The 15,159-nt window shown below is 52.8% G+C and overlaps 1 protein-coding gene across 1 annotated transcript; it reads left to right on the top strand.

The window, feature by feature from the left end:
• Positions 1-8,217: 8,217 nt before the first annotated feature.
• On the top strand, positions 8,218-10,343 carry HOXB3 (homeobox B3). Its single transcript, XM_032428907.1, has 2 exons — positions 8,218-8,665; positions 9,508-10,343. Exons 1-2 carry the CDS (start codon positions 8,218-8,220, stop codon positions 10,341-10,343), a joined length of 1,284 nt encoding a protein of 427 aa, XP_032284798.1.
• Positions 10,344-15,159: the final 4,816 nt, after the last annotated feature.

Here is a 15,159-nt window from a genome sequence, read left to right as displayed (position 1 = left end):
GTAGCAGAGCACTGTAGGTGTCCTCCCAGGGCAGCCAAGACAGAAGGCCTATGAGGTATATGACCCCCACCCTATTTTTGCTCTTGTTTTCATCTCTTTTCCCAACTGGAAGTAGATAAAATTCAAAAGAGGTGGGGGCTTCTTAGAAGTTGCATGGTTGTGAGAGGGAGATTTCTTGTAGGGTCAGGGATATGGGAGGCCACTAGGGGACCGGAGGTTTCCAGACTGCCTTGGGAAGTGTGGTCAGGTACATGAGTTCTGGTGGAGGAGAGGAAGAGATGGGCACAACTTCATCCTTGGGGTTCTGGAAATCAGAGTCTCTGTTTTGAGAGAGAGGGAGGAAAAAAAAAGAAAAACACCCAAAGGGCTGGCAAGTCCAAACTCTGGCCCTATCCCATTCTGACTCTGGGGTTTTATATTTGGAGGCAATTCGGAAGGCCTTCCGCTGATTGGTCATTAATCCGGTGAGTTATTGTCTGCTAAACAGAGGTCACTGGGAGAGAGACATCCAATCTGTCAGGAGAGACCTGCCCAGTCACTCGCAGCAGGCTGGGCCCCTGTTCCTCTCTTGCCTGCTTCTCCCTCCCTTCCCCAGCCACCCACCTCCTCCCCAAGCTGGCCAGGATTCGGTCTTCCCCCTCTTGCCCTCGCCAGTCTGCCCACCTTTGTCTCGACTGGCCGCCCGGGCTGGGTCTGCCAGGCCGGGACTGAGCGTCTAGATGCGGCGGGCCCCAGATTCAGATGCGCCCGCCTGTCCCTGACTCGTGACTTGGCCCGCGGCGGCACCGCCATCCGCTCGGTCAGCGCATCCAGGCCGCCTCTGGTCCCCGAGAGAGACACTTTGCGAACCCTCGTGGCTGCTCTGTGTTTCCCTGCTTCCCTCCCGCGCCCCTCCACTTCGGGTGGGGGGAGAGCAGAGCTTGCATTTTTCTCCTCCAACCGTGGCGGCCTCTGTGTTCTTTCGATCCCCGCTTCCGCTGAGCCGGGTCTACACCGGCCTCCGCGGCCTCACGGAATCTTCTTCCCGCTTCCTCTTTGTTTCCTCCCGCACAGGCGTCTTAGAGAGGTGGGGGTTGGGAATCCAGATACCAAGAGCCATCTTCATTAGCAATTTAATTTTACAACCGCCAGCTTTGAAATCTTTATTAATATGCAAGAAGAGATGGACATTCCTGTGCGTGTGTGAACTCCACACGACTCCGCAGCGGCCACAAAGTTGGGCAGTGAAGCTGGAAAAGAGTGTGGGGCCCCGGAGCCCAGACAGGACCAGGAAGAAACAGCTCTCTAATCGCCTCGCCCCCGCTCCCAGGTCCCAGCTTCTCAGTGAGCCGGTGGGTTGGTTGAGCTGGGGGCCAGATCTTTGGTCACCCCAAGGCTGATATCAGAAATCGATTTTAAAGCAGCCAGCCATTTTGTCCTTATTGAGAGGAGAATTTTCGTTTGCTCTTCGGTAGATTTTTTTTTTGGTGGGGAGAGGGAAACAGACATGATCCTTCCAAGGCCTGGAAGGTGGGCAGCCAGGAATGGCTCTAAGAGGTTTAACGGGCTCCTTGTCCCCTGGTACTGGGTGCGGATTAGGAGTGGGGGAGGGGAGTGCTGTAGCGAGTGGGAGGGGAAAATATGCCCAGAAGGGGGCCATTTTTTCTAATTTTTACCTTTATTATTAATTTCTGCCTTTGTTAGATTACCCTAAAGTCTCTGTCTTGATCTCTTCTCAATTTTTCTTTTTCAATCTCTCTCTCTCTCTCTCTCTCACACACACACACCCAGAGTAAGGTTGCCCAAATTTCCCTACTTGAGTCCAGGAAGAAATTGTTCACTCCTCTCTCTGGGCTGCCCCTAAATCACCACTTCATTGTCAGGAGTGATAAACTCCTCTTCCCCCTCTTTTTCCAGACCCCAGTCTTCCCGCACACCCCTGTGATGTCTCCTACTCCAAGTAGGAGCCCGGCCTTTGTCTCCTGAAGTTTGAAAGGTCCCAGCCTGCAGCAACAGCTCACAGGAACCGGGTACCCTCCAAGCTGCCTGTTCCCCCATCCACCTACCCCCTTCCCAGCCCCAAACCAGGGCCAACCAGCCTGCCAGAAATCTCCAAGAAAGGAAGAAGAAAGAAACCAAACTGGGATCTGATTGCCTCCCAAGCAGTTCAAATGGGCTCTGTTCTCCAGAATTAATAAGAAGCCCCCACTCTTTCTCCTACCGCATTTGGGGGTGTGTGTCCTCTGAAATTTTTCTCCAGGTTAGCTTTCTGGATCCCCAGTCCTCCTTTTCACCCCCACCCCAAATGCCCCAGCTCCTTGTGTCCCCAGAAGAGACCACAATGAGTTGAGGAGGCTCTGGGAGGGGAGGGGTTCACCTCTGTCTTTGGAAAGCTCCTCCACCCTCCTTCAGCTCAGCTCCAGGCTAGATCCTCCTGCAGCCCAGTCCCACAGGCCCGCAGCTGGCTGGGTGCCCTCTGGGCTTTCTTAATTCCTTGAGGTAATGCTGTGCAGCCCCATAGCGACCAGGTTCTCCTCTTGCCTCAGTTTTGCAATGACTTTCTGTAGCTAGTGGTAGCAACAGCTAGGAGAGCTGGAGGGTCTGAGGTACATTATTGACTTTTAATTTTGGGGAGTAAGAGAAAAGACCCAAAGGTGCTCATTCCCTTTAGCCTCCAGAAGCCTCCCTGGGCTGAGTCCCCAACCCACCAGGCCCAAAGCTACATAGGAACCAACATAGTAGGTCCCTAACCAGGGTCTAGAAATCTCAGGACAGGCTCCGTGCAACCACGTACGCAGGCAGCTGTAATGGTGTTCTTTGAGGGTCCTGGCTTGAGTAGCAACATAGGCTTGGGCTTGCACATTTTCTTTTCTTGATACTACTTAATAAACAGAAAAATGGCTCCCACCCTCTGTCCTCACCACTCTCCCCTTCCTTCAGCCACCAGCTCTCTAGCCAGGTGGTAGGGTCCTTGGGACATCACAGTGGGAGGTTCTGCGTGTAGTTCCTGTTGCTGGAGAGCAGGGAGGCCATGGGTCCCACCCACCGCCTGCTCAGCAAGGCCCCAAGAAACTGGCTGCTCCAGCCCATGAAAACTGACTTAGCGGGACTGAAAGCAGTAGGGGCTGGAGGAGGCCCGGGGAACACTCGCTAAGAGAGCAGGACCCTTTCTTAGCCCAAAGCAGAGCTTGTGAGTGGGGTGTGAGGGAAGCTTTGCCAGACACAGCCACCCTCTCCTGGAGGGAAGACAATAGCTGAAACCATCTCTCACCTTTGTTCTCCCAGTCCCATCTCTTCTGGTGCATCCAGATGGGAGAAGGCAAAAGCCAAGCATTCTAACCAGGAGGTCACAGGGTAGTGGCTGGCTCTGTCTACTCGAAGTTAAGAGAACAAGTTTTCCAAGCTGGCTTTGTAGAAAAGAGAGACTCCCTGCCTTCTATTTTATCCCCTAAGCCCTGAGTCAGCAGTTAGGCAGAGTTGCAAGCACTCCTGCTTTGGGAGATGTCCTGGTCCTCTTTTTGTCTCTCCTCCACCGGGAGTGGCTCTTCCCCACCCCCGCCCCAAATCTGCAGACACCTACATTCTTGGCTCTTGGCTCCCTCCTACAGGCCTCCTCGCCTTTTCCTGCCCTTCTCAAACACACCCTAAGAAAAGTTTAGCTTTTGTAGTCCTCCTCACTTGTGCCAAGAGTCATAAATCTTGCAGAACTAAGAGAAACAAACAGGTTTGTTCTGAATAATAATAATAACTACCCTCCTTCTCTTCTGCCAGCGCACTTAAGATGAAGCCATTTTGGTAGTTCTTCTCACCTTCTTAGAAGTACAAATGTCCTTGTCACCTCTTAGCCCCTTCTCCCTATCCAGAGGTGAGAATCTTAACAGAAACTTCTCCGTGAAGTTCTTACAGCCTCTCTATTGCCAGCCGTGTCTGGAGCTCGAGCTAAACAGACTGCTCCTTTTGTCACCCTCTCCTCAACCCCCCTCCTCCTGCAAGATGGTCTGGATTTTTAAAATAATCACTCACCGCTTGTTGTCTGTTCTCAAAAGGGGGGGTGTTTAAAAAAAAAAGGTCTGGCTGTCTCCCCTACCGGTTGGAAACTGAGCCTGGAGATTTGCGGGGAGAGAGAAGAAATAGGGAGGGTGTGGGGGAAGAGAAGAAACAGCCTGGGAGACTTGGAGAGGGGGAGCCAGGGCGAGAGGGCGGGAGACCCAGCCACCAGTCCCGGAGGAGTGAAACTACTTAAAAAAAAAAAAAAAAAGCCCTAGTGTTGCCACTTCGAATGAACACAGAGGGGCACCCAGCACCCCCACCCCCAGGCGCGTTGGGTGCCTTTGACTAGGCCTCCCCACCTACTTCGCAGTTAGCATAATGGTTTACCAGCAGGGTGCCGGGGAGCTGTGAACTCCACTGGCTTTGCCTTGCCTTCCTCTTCCTCCCCCCCCCCCCCCCCCCGCCGCCGCGCCAAAATCTCAATTTAAAAATTTACCTGTTTAAAAAAAAAAAAAAACCCAAAACAAAAATCCCTACTTTCTTTCCTTTCTCACTTTTTTTTTTTTGAGGGGGGGTTTTAAAAAATGTCCCCCTCCCCCATCACCACCAACACCTTCCCTCCTTATCAGGCATCTAAGCTTGCTAAAGGGGGAGTGGTGGGGGTGTGTGTGAGCTTGTGTGTGTGTGTGTGAGTGAGTGTGTGTGTGTGTGTGTGTGTGTGTGTGTCTGTGTGGTTTTTTTCCCTGTGCAAAAGCAGAGGCCATTGTTACGGAGAGTAGGGCGTACCAGTCTTGTAGGGCAACCACACTGTGGCGGCTTGGCCGAGCCGGAGCCTGGAGCTGGATTCGCAGCGAGCTGAGCCGCCCGAGCACCTTTCGGTCTTCTTCTATTTTTTTCCCCGCTCCCCCACCCCCTCCCTCCTGAGCACCCCCGCTCCCAAGCCGAGTGAATTGAAGCAGACGCCGCGCGGCTCCTTCGGCCGCTCTGCCCCTCGGGCTCCCCAGCCGGGGTGGCTATTTGGGGGGGGGGGCGACGCAGCTTTAAACAGTGGTCTTTTTTTCCTTTGCCTTCAAGGAGGGGAGATTTCTCGCCTGCCGCTCGCGCTGGGGCTCGATGTGAATATATATTATGTCTGCCTGTTCTCCCCTCGTCGGTGGCTAAGGTAAGCTGGACTGAAATAGGCTATCAGTTTGTGAATGGCGGAGAGTATGTCTCAATGATTTATGGCCCATATGACTCCAATCTCGGTTCAAGAAGAGTTCACAAGCTTTAAGCTTCCTTCCACGCAGCGACTCTCCTCTCTCTCTCTCTCTCTCTCTCCCTCCCCCCCCCCCCCCCCTCTCTCTCTCTCTCTCTCTCTCTCTCTCCCTCTCTCCCTCTCCTTTCTTGCTTCTCTCCTTTTTTTCCTCTCTTTTCTTTCAGCAGACAGATCCAGGGCTGAATTATCCCCCCGCTGCTAAGAAGAGCCTAACCTTTCTCCCTTTTCCTTTCTTGTTCTTTTATTTTTCTTCCTTCCACTATTTTTTTTTTTTTTAAGTCCTGGAAGGTGGCCCATCCCCTGTCTCCGGGCTTCCCCAGCTATTGTTACTCGCCCCGGCTCTTTTCAGGGGTGTGCCTGGACAGGTGGGGTTCTTGGGGTGGCTCACCGCCCTTCTCCAATGAGACCCTGGGGGGAAGCCGGGAGCCACTGTCTCCCTCCCTCCCTCTCTCCCGAGAAGCCATATGGAGCCTGGATTTTTCCAACATGGAGGCAAGGGAAATAGACATGTTTGGCTTGGTAGAGCTGCACCCACCCCCTCTTCTCCTGGACCCCTAGATCTCAGATCCCCTCAACACCTTAACCTCTTCTCACTGTCCCTCTGGCAGATCCAGGGCCTGCCAAAGTCCCGGAGCAGAGTTGCTAAGGCGCCTTTTAATTCGGTTACCTCCAGCTCCCAAACTTGCTGCCCTCAGCCCGGTGTGCTTGGAACCTGCCGCCGTGAGCCCTTTAGGCGTTCTGGACGCTTTCTCTTCGCCTCCTTGGGCAGCCTAGCTAGTCACCAGCCCCCACGGCAGCAGCGGCCGAGACAGCCCAGAGGCGGCAGCCAGGGGCTAGCTCCGTCCACAAACCTCCCAGCCCTCTCTCGCCGCCGGCGGTGTCTCCATTCTTTCCTGTTCCGTCTCTGGCTTCTCCGCTTCCCACACTCGCCTGGCCTCTGTCCTGCGATGGTTTGCAGGTTTATTGCAGGGGGAACGACAGGAATTTTGGCCCCAGGCGTCTAGTCAGATTATTGCTTTATCATCATCATCATCATCATCATCATCATCATCATCATTACGGCTGTAACAATCATTTAGACTAAATAAAGCCAGGGCCCAGCCAGCCAACCTCTTCCAACGTTTTTATTTCATTCTCTTCTCTATCTATTAATAACAAACTCAACTGATGCCTGTTAATTAATTCCCCCTTCATCCAGGGCTGCTCCGAAGCTAATTTTGGTTAAATCATCAGAGGCTAATGGTAATAATAATAAAGGGATTGGGTCAGGCTGGTCAATTGAACTCCAGTTCTCCTCCCTGGAAGGACCTGCTGCTCTACAGACCCATGTGTATTTCCCAGAAACAAATTCTTCCCAGAAACCAATCGGAACTCAGGGCTACCCTGGCTCCCTTTTGAGTGTAAATCGCTGCCATTAAGAAGGGGCTTTATGTGTGGAAGGGACTTCCTTCACCTGCCCTCCTTTTATTTTATTTTCCTATTTTTAGTTTGCTTTGGAGTTGACCAGCTGGGCTGAATGAGATTTAAGTAGTCCAAACTCACATGTCAGAAGACAGGGTCACTCTGGAGGTTTTATGAAATACGATGGTGAGAGATGCGGGAAGACAGGGAGGAAAAAAATGCAATCAGAAGTTTTAGAAGAAATACACAAAATCTTATGACAGCTTGAAGCTTTATTTTTTCTGCACAGTTTTAAAAGTCTGCGTTAAAATAATGATTTTTTTTTTTTTTACTTGGAAAACTTCAGTAAACAAGATACCCTGTTTCCAACCCAGAGAATAATATTGTTCTGATTGCTCTGTTGACTTTCTTTTTTGCCTTGGGAAAAGGTGTTCTCATTGAGGAAGCACTTTAGCATCTCTTGGTAGAAAAGTCCAGCAGTTATCCAGTTTCTCTCTTCTTTTCTTCTTTTGGAGAAATCAAAGGAAACAGACTGTCAAGGAAAGGGGTGGGGAAAAAATTAGGTCTGATGAAAAAAAATGGAGCCGGGAGAGACTTGGGCCAAATGGTCACTGCACCAATCAGTCGGGCCAGGGAAATGGAAACAATCCTGCTCCATTTGGGGGCCCCATGGGGCTGCTAGCTGCTGGGTCCCAGACTTAGCTGAGCAGAGACTCAGACTGAAGGTGGTGGTACCTGCCTGCCGCAGGGCCATGGAGGAGGCTCGGTTCTGCTGGCTCTGGATGTTAAAAATCTTCAGGAAGTTTCTAGGTCAGGCTGTGGTTGTCTTCGTGAGGTGGGAGGGGAAAGAGAGGGCTCCTCACAGGAGAAGGTTCCCTGCTCAACTTGCTTCTCCTTCCTGTCTCTTTCGGAGATCCTCTGTTTTTTTTCCTTCAGGCTAGACTCTGCTTGGGTGAGAGACCTAGAGGGACATGGAGGGAGGCAAAGACAGGAGGCATCTCAGCTCAGAGGAGGGTGTTGGTGATGCTTTTATTTTGGAGTCTCCTAGTTCCCCCCCACCCCAGCCACCCTATCCCAGAGTTGGTGTGTGTGTGTGGGGGGGGGAGATTGGGAGAGGGAGGAGGAAGAGGTCAGGGGCTAGCATGCAGGCGGGAGAGAGAAACCATGGCCTTTGCGGTAGTAAGATTCTATACCTAGGCAGTCCCCAAAGGAGTAGAAGTGGAAGTAAAACCTGGTGGGCTTTTTCCTTAAAATTAAAATAAGAAATAAAAAAAATCATTTTCAGGTCAGGAAAGTGGCCTCAGCATCTGCTTTGAAGATGTTGGGGTGGGGGAGAAGAAAAAAAAAACCCTATTGATGTCAGTTCCCTTTTCAGCTCCTAAGATGGATTCGAGCCCCAGTCCTCTTCTCCCCCTTGTGTCTCTTCTCTCACCCCGCAGGTCAGCCGCTCCCAACGGACTCGGGAGGAGGGGGGCAGAAAGGGGAGGGGGGGTCCGGCGCCTCACGTGACCCCCGCGGGTGCCAATGTCCGGTCGTGAGGGTATCAGGCTCTTGCAAGTTGCCACCCACTGCCCGGGCCTCGCCCAGCGATGCAGAAAGCCACCTACTACGACAATGCCGCGGCAGCACTCTTCGGAGGCTACTCCTCGTACCCTGGCAGCAATGGCTTCGGCTACGACGGCCCCCCCCAGCCCCCCTTTCAGGCCGCCACGCACCTGGAGGGCGACTACCAGCGCTCGGCGTGCTCGCTGCAGTCCCTGGGCAACGCCGCCCCGCATGCCAAGAGCAAGGAGCTCAACGGCAGCTGCATGAGGCCCGGCCTGGCTCCCGAGCCCCTGCCCGCCCCACCCGGCTCACCCCCGCCCAGCGCCGCACCTACCAGTACCACCAGCAACAGCAGTAATGGGGGCGGGCCCAGCAAAAGCGGCACCCCCAAGTGCGTTCCCGGCTCCAACTCCACCCTCACCAAACAGATATTCCCCTGGATGAAAGAGTCAAGGCAAACGTCCAAGCTGAAAAACAACTCCCCCGGCACAGGTACCAGCTCTCTGCCTTCCCCGTCGTCAGCTTTTGTCAGGGCCAGGAATGTCACTGTTATTCTAGCACCCAGCCCCTAGGCGCCCGGGCGGCGGCGCTTTGCCCGTACCCCCCACCACCTGACGACCCCTGACCCCGCCAACACCCTGTCCCGCCAGCCAACCTCCACCTGAGCTGCCGAGCGCTCCAGAAGGCCAGGCGCTTGCTCGGCCTCAGCCCTTGGCAAGGCCGCAGAGCCACGAGACGCTGCCAGCAGATGCAGAGTCGTCAACGATTGATTATTATTAAGTATGATTACTGTGGGTATTAATCACAATCGCTCGGGCGGCCCGGGGTCCCGGCCTCCAGGCAAAGCAGCCTCTTCGAGCCACACTTCCGCGCCCTGTCCCCGAATGTCCAGATTCCCCCAGGGTTTCTCCTTGGCCGCCCACCTGGTCCAGAGGACCCGGCAGGAAGTGTGTGTGGGAGGGAGTGGGGGTGGGGTGGGGTCTTCCCAGAACCCGGAATTGGGAAATGGGGGGAGAAAGCGTGCGCGAGAAAATCCAGCTCTAAATAAATGGCCATGCGGCTCTGTCTGCGTGACATGATCAAATTTTCATAAGCTGGGGCAGCAAGAGGAGAACAGGTCTCTTAATAAATGCCACTATTATAGAGTGTCCGCTAATGCGACGGGCGTTGGGGGGGGGGCGGTTAGGAGGAGGCGGGGACGAGAAAGGGAGGGCGGCGGTGGCTCCGAGTCCAGGCCTGGATTTATTAAGAAACCATGCATTCAATTTCGGCGTGTTCAGTAATTATCTTTTATTTCATTTTGTCCCCTTCCCACCCCTCCCCCTCGGATCCAGCGGAGGGCTGCGGCGGCGGCGGCGGCGGCGGCAGTGGTGGCGGCGGGGGCGGCGGCGGCGGCGGCGGGGGAGGGGACAAGAGCCCCCCGGGGTCCGCGGCGTCCAAGCGCGCGCGGACGGCGTACACGAGCGCGCAGCTGGTGGAGCTGGAGAAGGAGTTCCACTTCAACCGCTACCTGTGCCGGCCGCGCCGCGTGGAGATGGCCAACCTGCTGAACCTCAGCGAGCGGCAGATCAAGATCTGGTTCCAGAACCGGCGCATGAAGTACAAGAAGGACCAGAAGGCCAAGGGCCTGGCCTCGTCGTCCGGGGGCCCCTCCCCCGCCGGCAGCCCCCCGCAGCCCATGCAGTCCACGGCCGGCTTCATGAACGCCTTACACTCCATGACCCCCAGCTACGAGAGCCCGTCCCCGCCCGCCTTCGGCAAAGCCCACCAGAATGCCTACGCGCTGCCCTCCAGCTACCAGCCCCCTCTCAAAGGCTGCGGCGCCCCGCAGAAGTACCCCCCGACCCCGGCGCCCGATTACGAGCCTCACGTCCTTCAAGCCAATGGGGGCGCCTACGGGACGCCCACCATGCAGGGCAGCCCCGTGTACGTGGGCGGGGGCGGCTACGCGGATCCGCTGCCGCCCCCTGCCGGCCCCTCCCTCTACGGCCTCAACCACCTTTCCCACCACCCTTCGGGGAACCTGGACTACAACGGGGCGCCCCCTATGGCCCCCAACCAGCACCACGGACCCTGCGATCCCCACCCTACCTACACAGACCTCTCCTCTCACCATGCGCCTCCTCCTCAGGGTAGAATCCAAGAAGCGCCCAAATTAACACACCTGTGATGGGAGAGGGAGGGCGGAGGGGCGAGGCCACGGGGTGGGTGAGAGCCAGAGGGGTGCCCGGCCGTGGAGCTCTGGGAGGGCAGCCTGGAGGTCTGACAGAGGAGGCCAGGAGGTGATAGGCACGCTTCCTGGGAAGACCAGGCCTGGAGCTCCTTTCCCTCCCCCAGGCCTGAGAAGTTGCTTTTTAAGGTCCTCCAGTCCTTGTTCCATCTGCCTGCCGACCCGTTGGAGAGGAATCCACAGCAGATTGTGGAGATGACCCCCTCAACCCTAGGCCTCCAGCAATACCCAGTTGGAATTCCACGCTCCCGAGTGGGGTGGAGGAAGAGGAGATAGGGAAACAAGGCAGAGAAGCACATTTAAAAAAACAAACAAGATGGGTAGGCCATCACCAACCAACTTACCTTCTATCTCTGTGGGTAATTTCTCCAAATCTTGACTTTTTTTTCTTGCAATTCTCCTTTAAAAAACAAAACAAAACAAAAAAAAGAGCGCATTTCAAAACCAAGGGCACAAAGCACGCTCCCCTCCCACTTCCATGAAGCCTCAAGTTTCTTCCCATCTATTTGAGGTTTCTTGGGCATTCCCTTCATTTCTAGCCCCATATTTTCTGCTTTAGGACATTAATATCTCTACCCCGCCCCCATCTATTACAGTTTTCAGAGGGCTCAGGGATGGTGAGAGATCCTGAAAGTCAGAGCTGTCTATATTATAAATATATATTTTTTCTTTTATGGAAAACTGGGTGGTCAGAGCAGGCAAGGTGTCAGGACTGAAGGTTTGCCCATTCTGCTGCCTCCCATCTCAGCTCCAGGACCATCCCCCTCTCTCCACAGAAAGCAATCGGCGACACGAGGTTCTACACTTTTCTTTTCTTCTGTTGCTCTCTTGACTTAACGTGAAAACAGGGTATATTTTAACAAACTGTCTGTCCCAGGCAGGGGCTGCAGCTGGGCCTGTGCGCCTTGCTCAACCCCCTGACAGGACACTTTTGTTGCACTTAGAGTTTACATTTTAATGGATATAAAAACAACTGTGAGAGATGCCTGGGCCTGCAGGAATCCAGCATCGCTCAAAAAGTGTGTGTTCTAGTGAACATTTTCATATATATTTATTGGTTATAGCCTGTTAAAATATTTTCTTTTTTGTATTATTTATCCCCCTACATTATGTATTTATATGAGGGAAAAAATGAAAAACTGTACTTTTTTAGTATTTACTTGTTATAAAGGACATTGTGTTTCCTGTCATGTAAAACCAGCTATTTTAGTTATTATTGTACTCTAGAAAAGAGCTGTAGATTTATGTTAAACTCGTACTTATGAGCAATTGTAATTAGTTCTAAAAGGCATGAACTCAGCTCCTATTGTCACTGTATAGTCCTGAATTTGTAGAATTAGAGTTAATTCCCTCTTGGAACTTTCTTTGTTCTTCCGTAGTTACTTTTTTCCTTACTTGAAAGGGTTGTCTGTCAAACAATTCTTGAATAAACTTTCTGTTATCAATTTTATCTTGTCCTGGTGGTCCAATTTAGATAGCAGAGCAACGCCGCTGACTGCCAAATTTCCCCCAAGGAAAGAAGGACATTGAAGACCCTATCCTGGATTTTGTACCCAAGGCTCAGGCCCCCCCCCCCCCCCCCCCCCCCCCCCCCCCGCCTTGCCGTGCCTCAGGCCTGGAACGTTCTGCCAATTTCTTTAGCTAAGATTTAAGTAACAAGTTGCGGGGCTGGGGGAGGAGGACCCTTGGGTGCTCTCTTTAGGCCTTTCTGTTTGGCTTACTTGCCTCTCAGTTTTTCTCATTGACCTTTTGTCTTCTTGCTCCTTTGGCCACAACTTCCTGGCCACCCCTTACCCAACAACAACAACAACAACAACAACAAAATCTGGCCATTTACTGCTTCTTCCAAGCAACCTAAACTTCACAGTTCTCTTCCGGAGCCACAAAGAAGTCGTCACGTGACCCGAAGCCCAACCACCATTGGGTCTAAAATGAAAACAAAGGAAAATGATTAAAAAAAAAAATCTGAGGCCTAGACTTCTCAGGTCAAACCTTAAAACTAAAGTGAAATTAAATCACTAAATAAAACTCGGGGCGGAGGGAGAGGAGGCGCCTTTGATTTCCCCTGCCAAGGAAAGGGGAGAGAAGGAGGGTGGGAGAAGCGGTTGGATCCCAGCGTAAATAAAATGGTCCCCAGGCGAATGTGCAGCTCCATTTCCACGATCCCTGGGAAAACTTCATTTCTTAGTCGTGGTTCCATAAAAGTTTTATCACATTGGAGCGAGGATAGAGAGGGTCTGTCAAAGATGAAATGTCACCGCCGCGTCGCTGGAGCCGATAAGAGCGAAGAGACAGGGCGGCTGAAATATGGAGCTAATTCGTTGAAAGAGGAGCGATGGCTGCGCTGAAGAGTTGCATAATTCTAATTGTAAGCGATGCGCCCGCATTGCTTAATTAGGAGCATATATTTGGTGGTAGTGATGGGGGGGCAGTGTCAGTGAGAATCGTTCCAGGCCCTCAGCCTTAAAGCGAGGGCTGATTTTCATTTTTATGTTGCATCCTGGCAGTCCAAGGTTAGTAATTACAGTCTTTATGCAACAATAAATAACAATAAAAAAGCAACCTGAATTCTACACCCTCCCCCCTCCCACCTCACCAAGTAGGATTTTAACTGGACTCGGCTCATCCAAGCAGCAAGCAATTTAGCATCGGGTCAGGCTATAATTTAAAGGCATAAGAGCGTGCAAAGTTTGATTGGGATCAAATAACGCTCAAGGGTTTTTCTTTCTTTCTGTCTTTCCCTCTTCCTCTTCCCTGAATACCATTTTCTGAATGATGTGACTAGATGAAGCGCCATGTTTGGCTCTGGGGGTGGAGTGGATTGATTATTTATCTAGCAGGAGAGAGGCAGGCCAAGAGAAGGAATTTAGCTTGAGTTTGAAAAGCAGAGCTTTGGCTTGAAGCTGGAATTGCAAACGAAAAATAAGGGCCCACTTGGCTTGGTGTCCTCTACCCTTCTTTCTGCGAGATTCCAGGCGCTGGCTAAGCAGCCAAAGTCGTGGGGGAAATATCTGTGCTGTAAGATTCACAGCACAACGGGAGGCGGGACGCGGTGTCTCTGGGAAGGAGGGCTCTCTTGGCCACTTTTAACACCCAACTTTTCTGCTCTTCTCTAATCTGGCCGTAAAATCTGTCAGCAGGGTTAAAGAGAGCCGTATTTCCTGCAGGGACAGCCTCGGCCGGAGTTGGTGCCGAGAGAAGCGCTAGACCCTGCAGCCAGCTGGAGAGGCCGTGGAAAAAACTTCTCCGGCTTCTCAAGGGGGTGGCCGGACGGAGAACCCTCTTTCAGGCCTCACTGCACAACTTCCAGACAACTTCTACTCGGGATTCTTCTGTGCCCCTCCCCCCCTCCCCCACCCCCACCCCCAAAGGGCAAAAACTGGTTTCTTTGGAGTGGGGTGGGACACAACGGTCTCTGGCCAGTTTGCGCAGTTCAGAGCCGCTCTCCCTGTTCTGAACCCTCCGTAGCCGGCCACCCCCTGTCCCTGCAGCCCCCACCTACAGATCCCCTTTCTCCCTACTGGCTCTCCTCTGTCCTTCTCTGTCCTTTTTAAATACTCACCGCCACCCACGCGGATGAATACTCACCGCCACCCACGCGGCTGTTACATTGACAGAAAGTTTCTAGTTCCAGCTGCCGGCTGAGTTGCCATTTCTCTGCTAACCAGCCTTCTCCTCCTTGCCGGGCCCGCGGAGAGGAGGAGGGGGAGGGGAGGCCAGAGCCGTGGGAGTTCTCCAGACAAACTTTCCACCCAACTCAGCGTCCTTCCCTCTGTCCCCATTTCCCATCTGTTTCCCCGCTCTCCCAGAGTCACCTTTCTCTTTTGCTATCACCCCCACCCCCAGGCCTTTTAAAGGGATGTGGAATTTCGGCTGTTCCCTCTGCTTTCCCAAAGAGCCAAATTCTTTGATGCCATCGGAGGGAGCTGTCAGGGGGCTAAGATTGATCGCCTCATCTCCTCTCCGTCCCTCTGACCCACTTATTTAAAAATCTTCCCCCAGATCGACTTTTCATTTTCTGCTTTGAGATCTAGTTTCCCACCAATTGCTTGGGGCCCCGAGTTTTGTGTCCCCTCTCTCCAGTAAATTACAGCACTCCCTAAAGTTCAGCACTCTCTTGATCCCCTCAAAAAAAAAAAAAAAAAAACCCCCCCCCCCCCCGGGGGCCAGAAATGGAATATCATCTCCTTATTCATTGTTTTTACCCCCTCCATGCTCAGAGAATTCTTTCTTGCCAAGGATTATTATTATTATTTTTAAACTAGCACACTGGCAAAAATGGGAGGGGGGATACTCTTTGTCCTGGGAGGGAAATCCTCCCCCCACACATTGACCTGAGTTTGAGAGTGCTCTAAGTTAAATCGCACTACCTCGGTTCTTGTTCGTGTCCCTGGAGATAGATGTAGATACAGACTTGAGGCTCCAATGGGAGCACATGCACCTTAGACCCTGTCCATTGTGGGGTATCAAAAAGTAGTGAGATGAAGACTCCAGGTAAGGAAGGCAGGTGGACATAGGAGCAGGGGCACTGCTGCAAACACCAGGCAGAGGAGGAAACTGAGACCACACAGCTATGGCTGCCAGAGGCCCAAAAGGGCCCCTCACCATCTATCTCACTCCTCCGTGTCAGCCTGGGAGTGCCTGTCGATTTTCCAAGATTTATCTGTTGCTTTTGGGGGGTGGGATGAGGATGGTGGTGCTGGTGATTGTAAATCTCTTCTCTTCCTTATTGCACCTTAACACTGACCTTTCCCAA

The sequence above is a fragment of the Phoca vitulina genome, unplaced genomic scaffold (assembly GCF_004348235.1).
Source record: "Phoca vitulina isolate PV1807 unplaced genomic scaffold, GSC_HSeal_1.0 scaffold40, whole genome shotgun sequence".
NCBI classification, from domain to species: domain Eukaryota; kingdom Metazoa; phylum Chordata; class Mammalia; order Carnivora; family Phocidae; genus Phoca; species Phoca vitulina.
Note: the sequence above shows the minus strand (reverse complement) of the source record. Positions and strands in the feature narration are given on the sequence as shown.

Excerpts from the sequence above, each read along its gene's own strand:
- HOXB3 (XM_032428907.1), top strand. The coding sequence starts at position 8,218 with ATGCAGAAAGCCACCTACTACGACAATGCCGCGGCAGCACTCTTCGGA. Across the intron at positions 8,666-9,507 it reads AAACAACTCCCCCGGCACAG|CGGAGGGCTGCGGCGGCGGC; the intron begins GTACCAGCTCTC and ends CCTCGGATCCAG.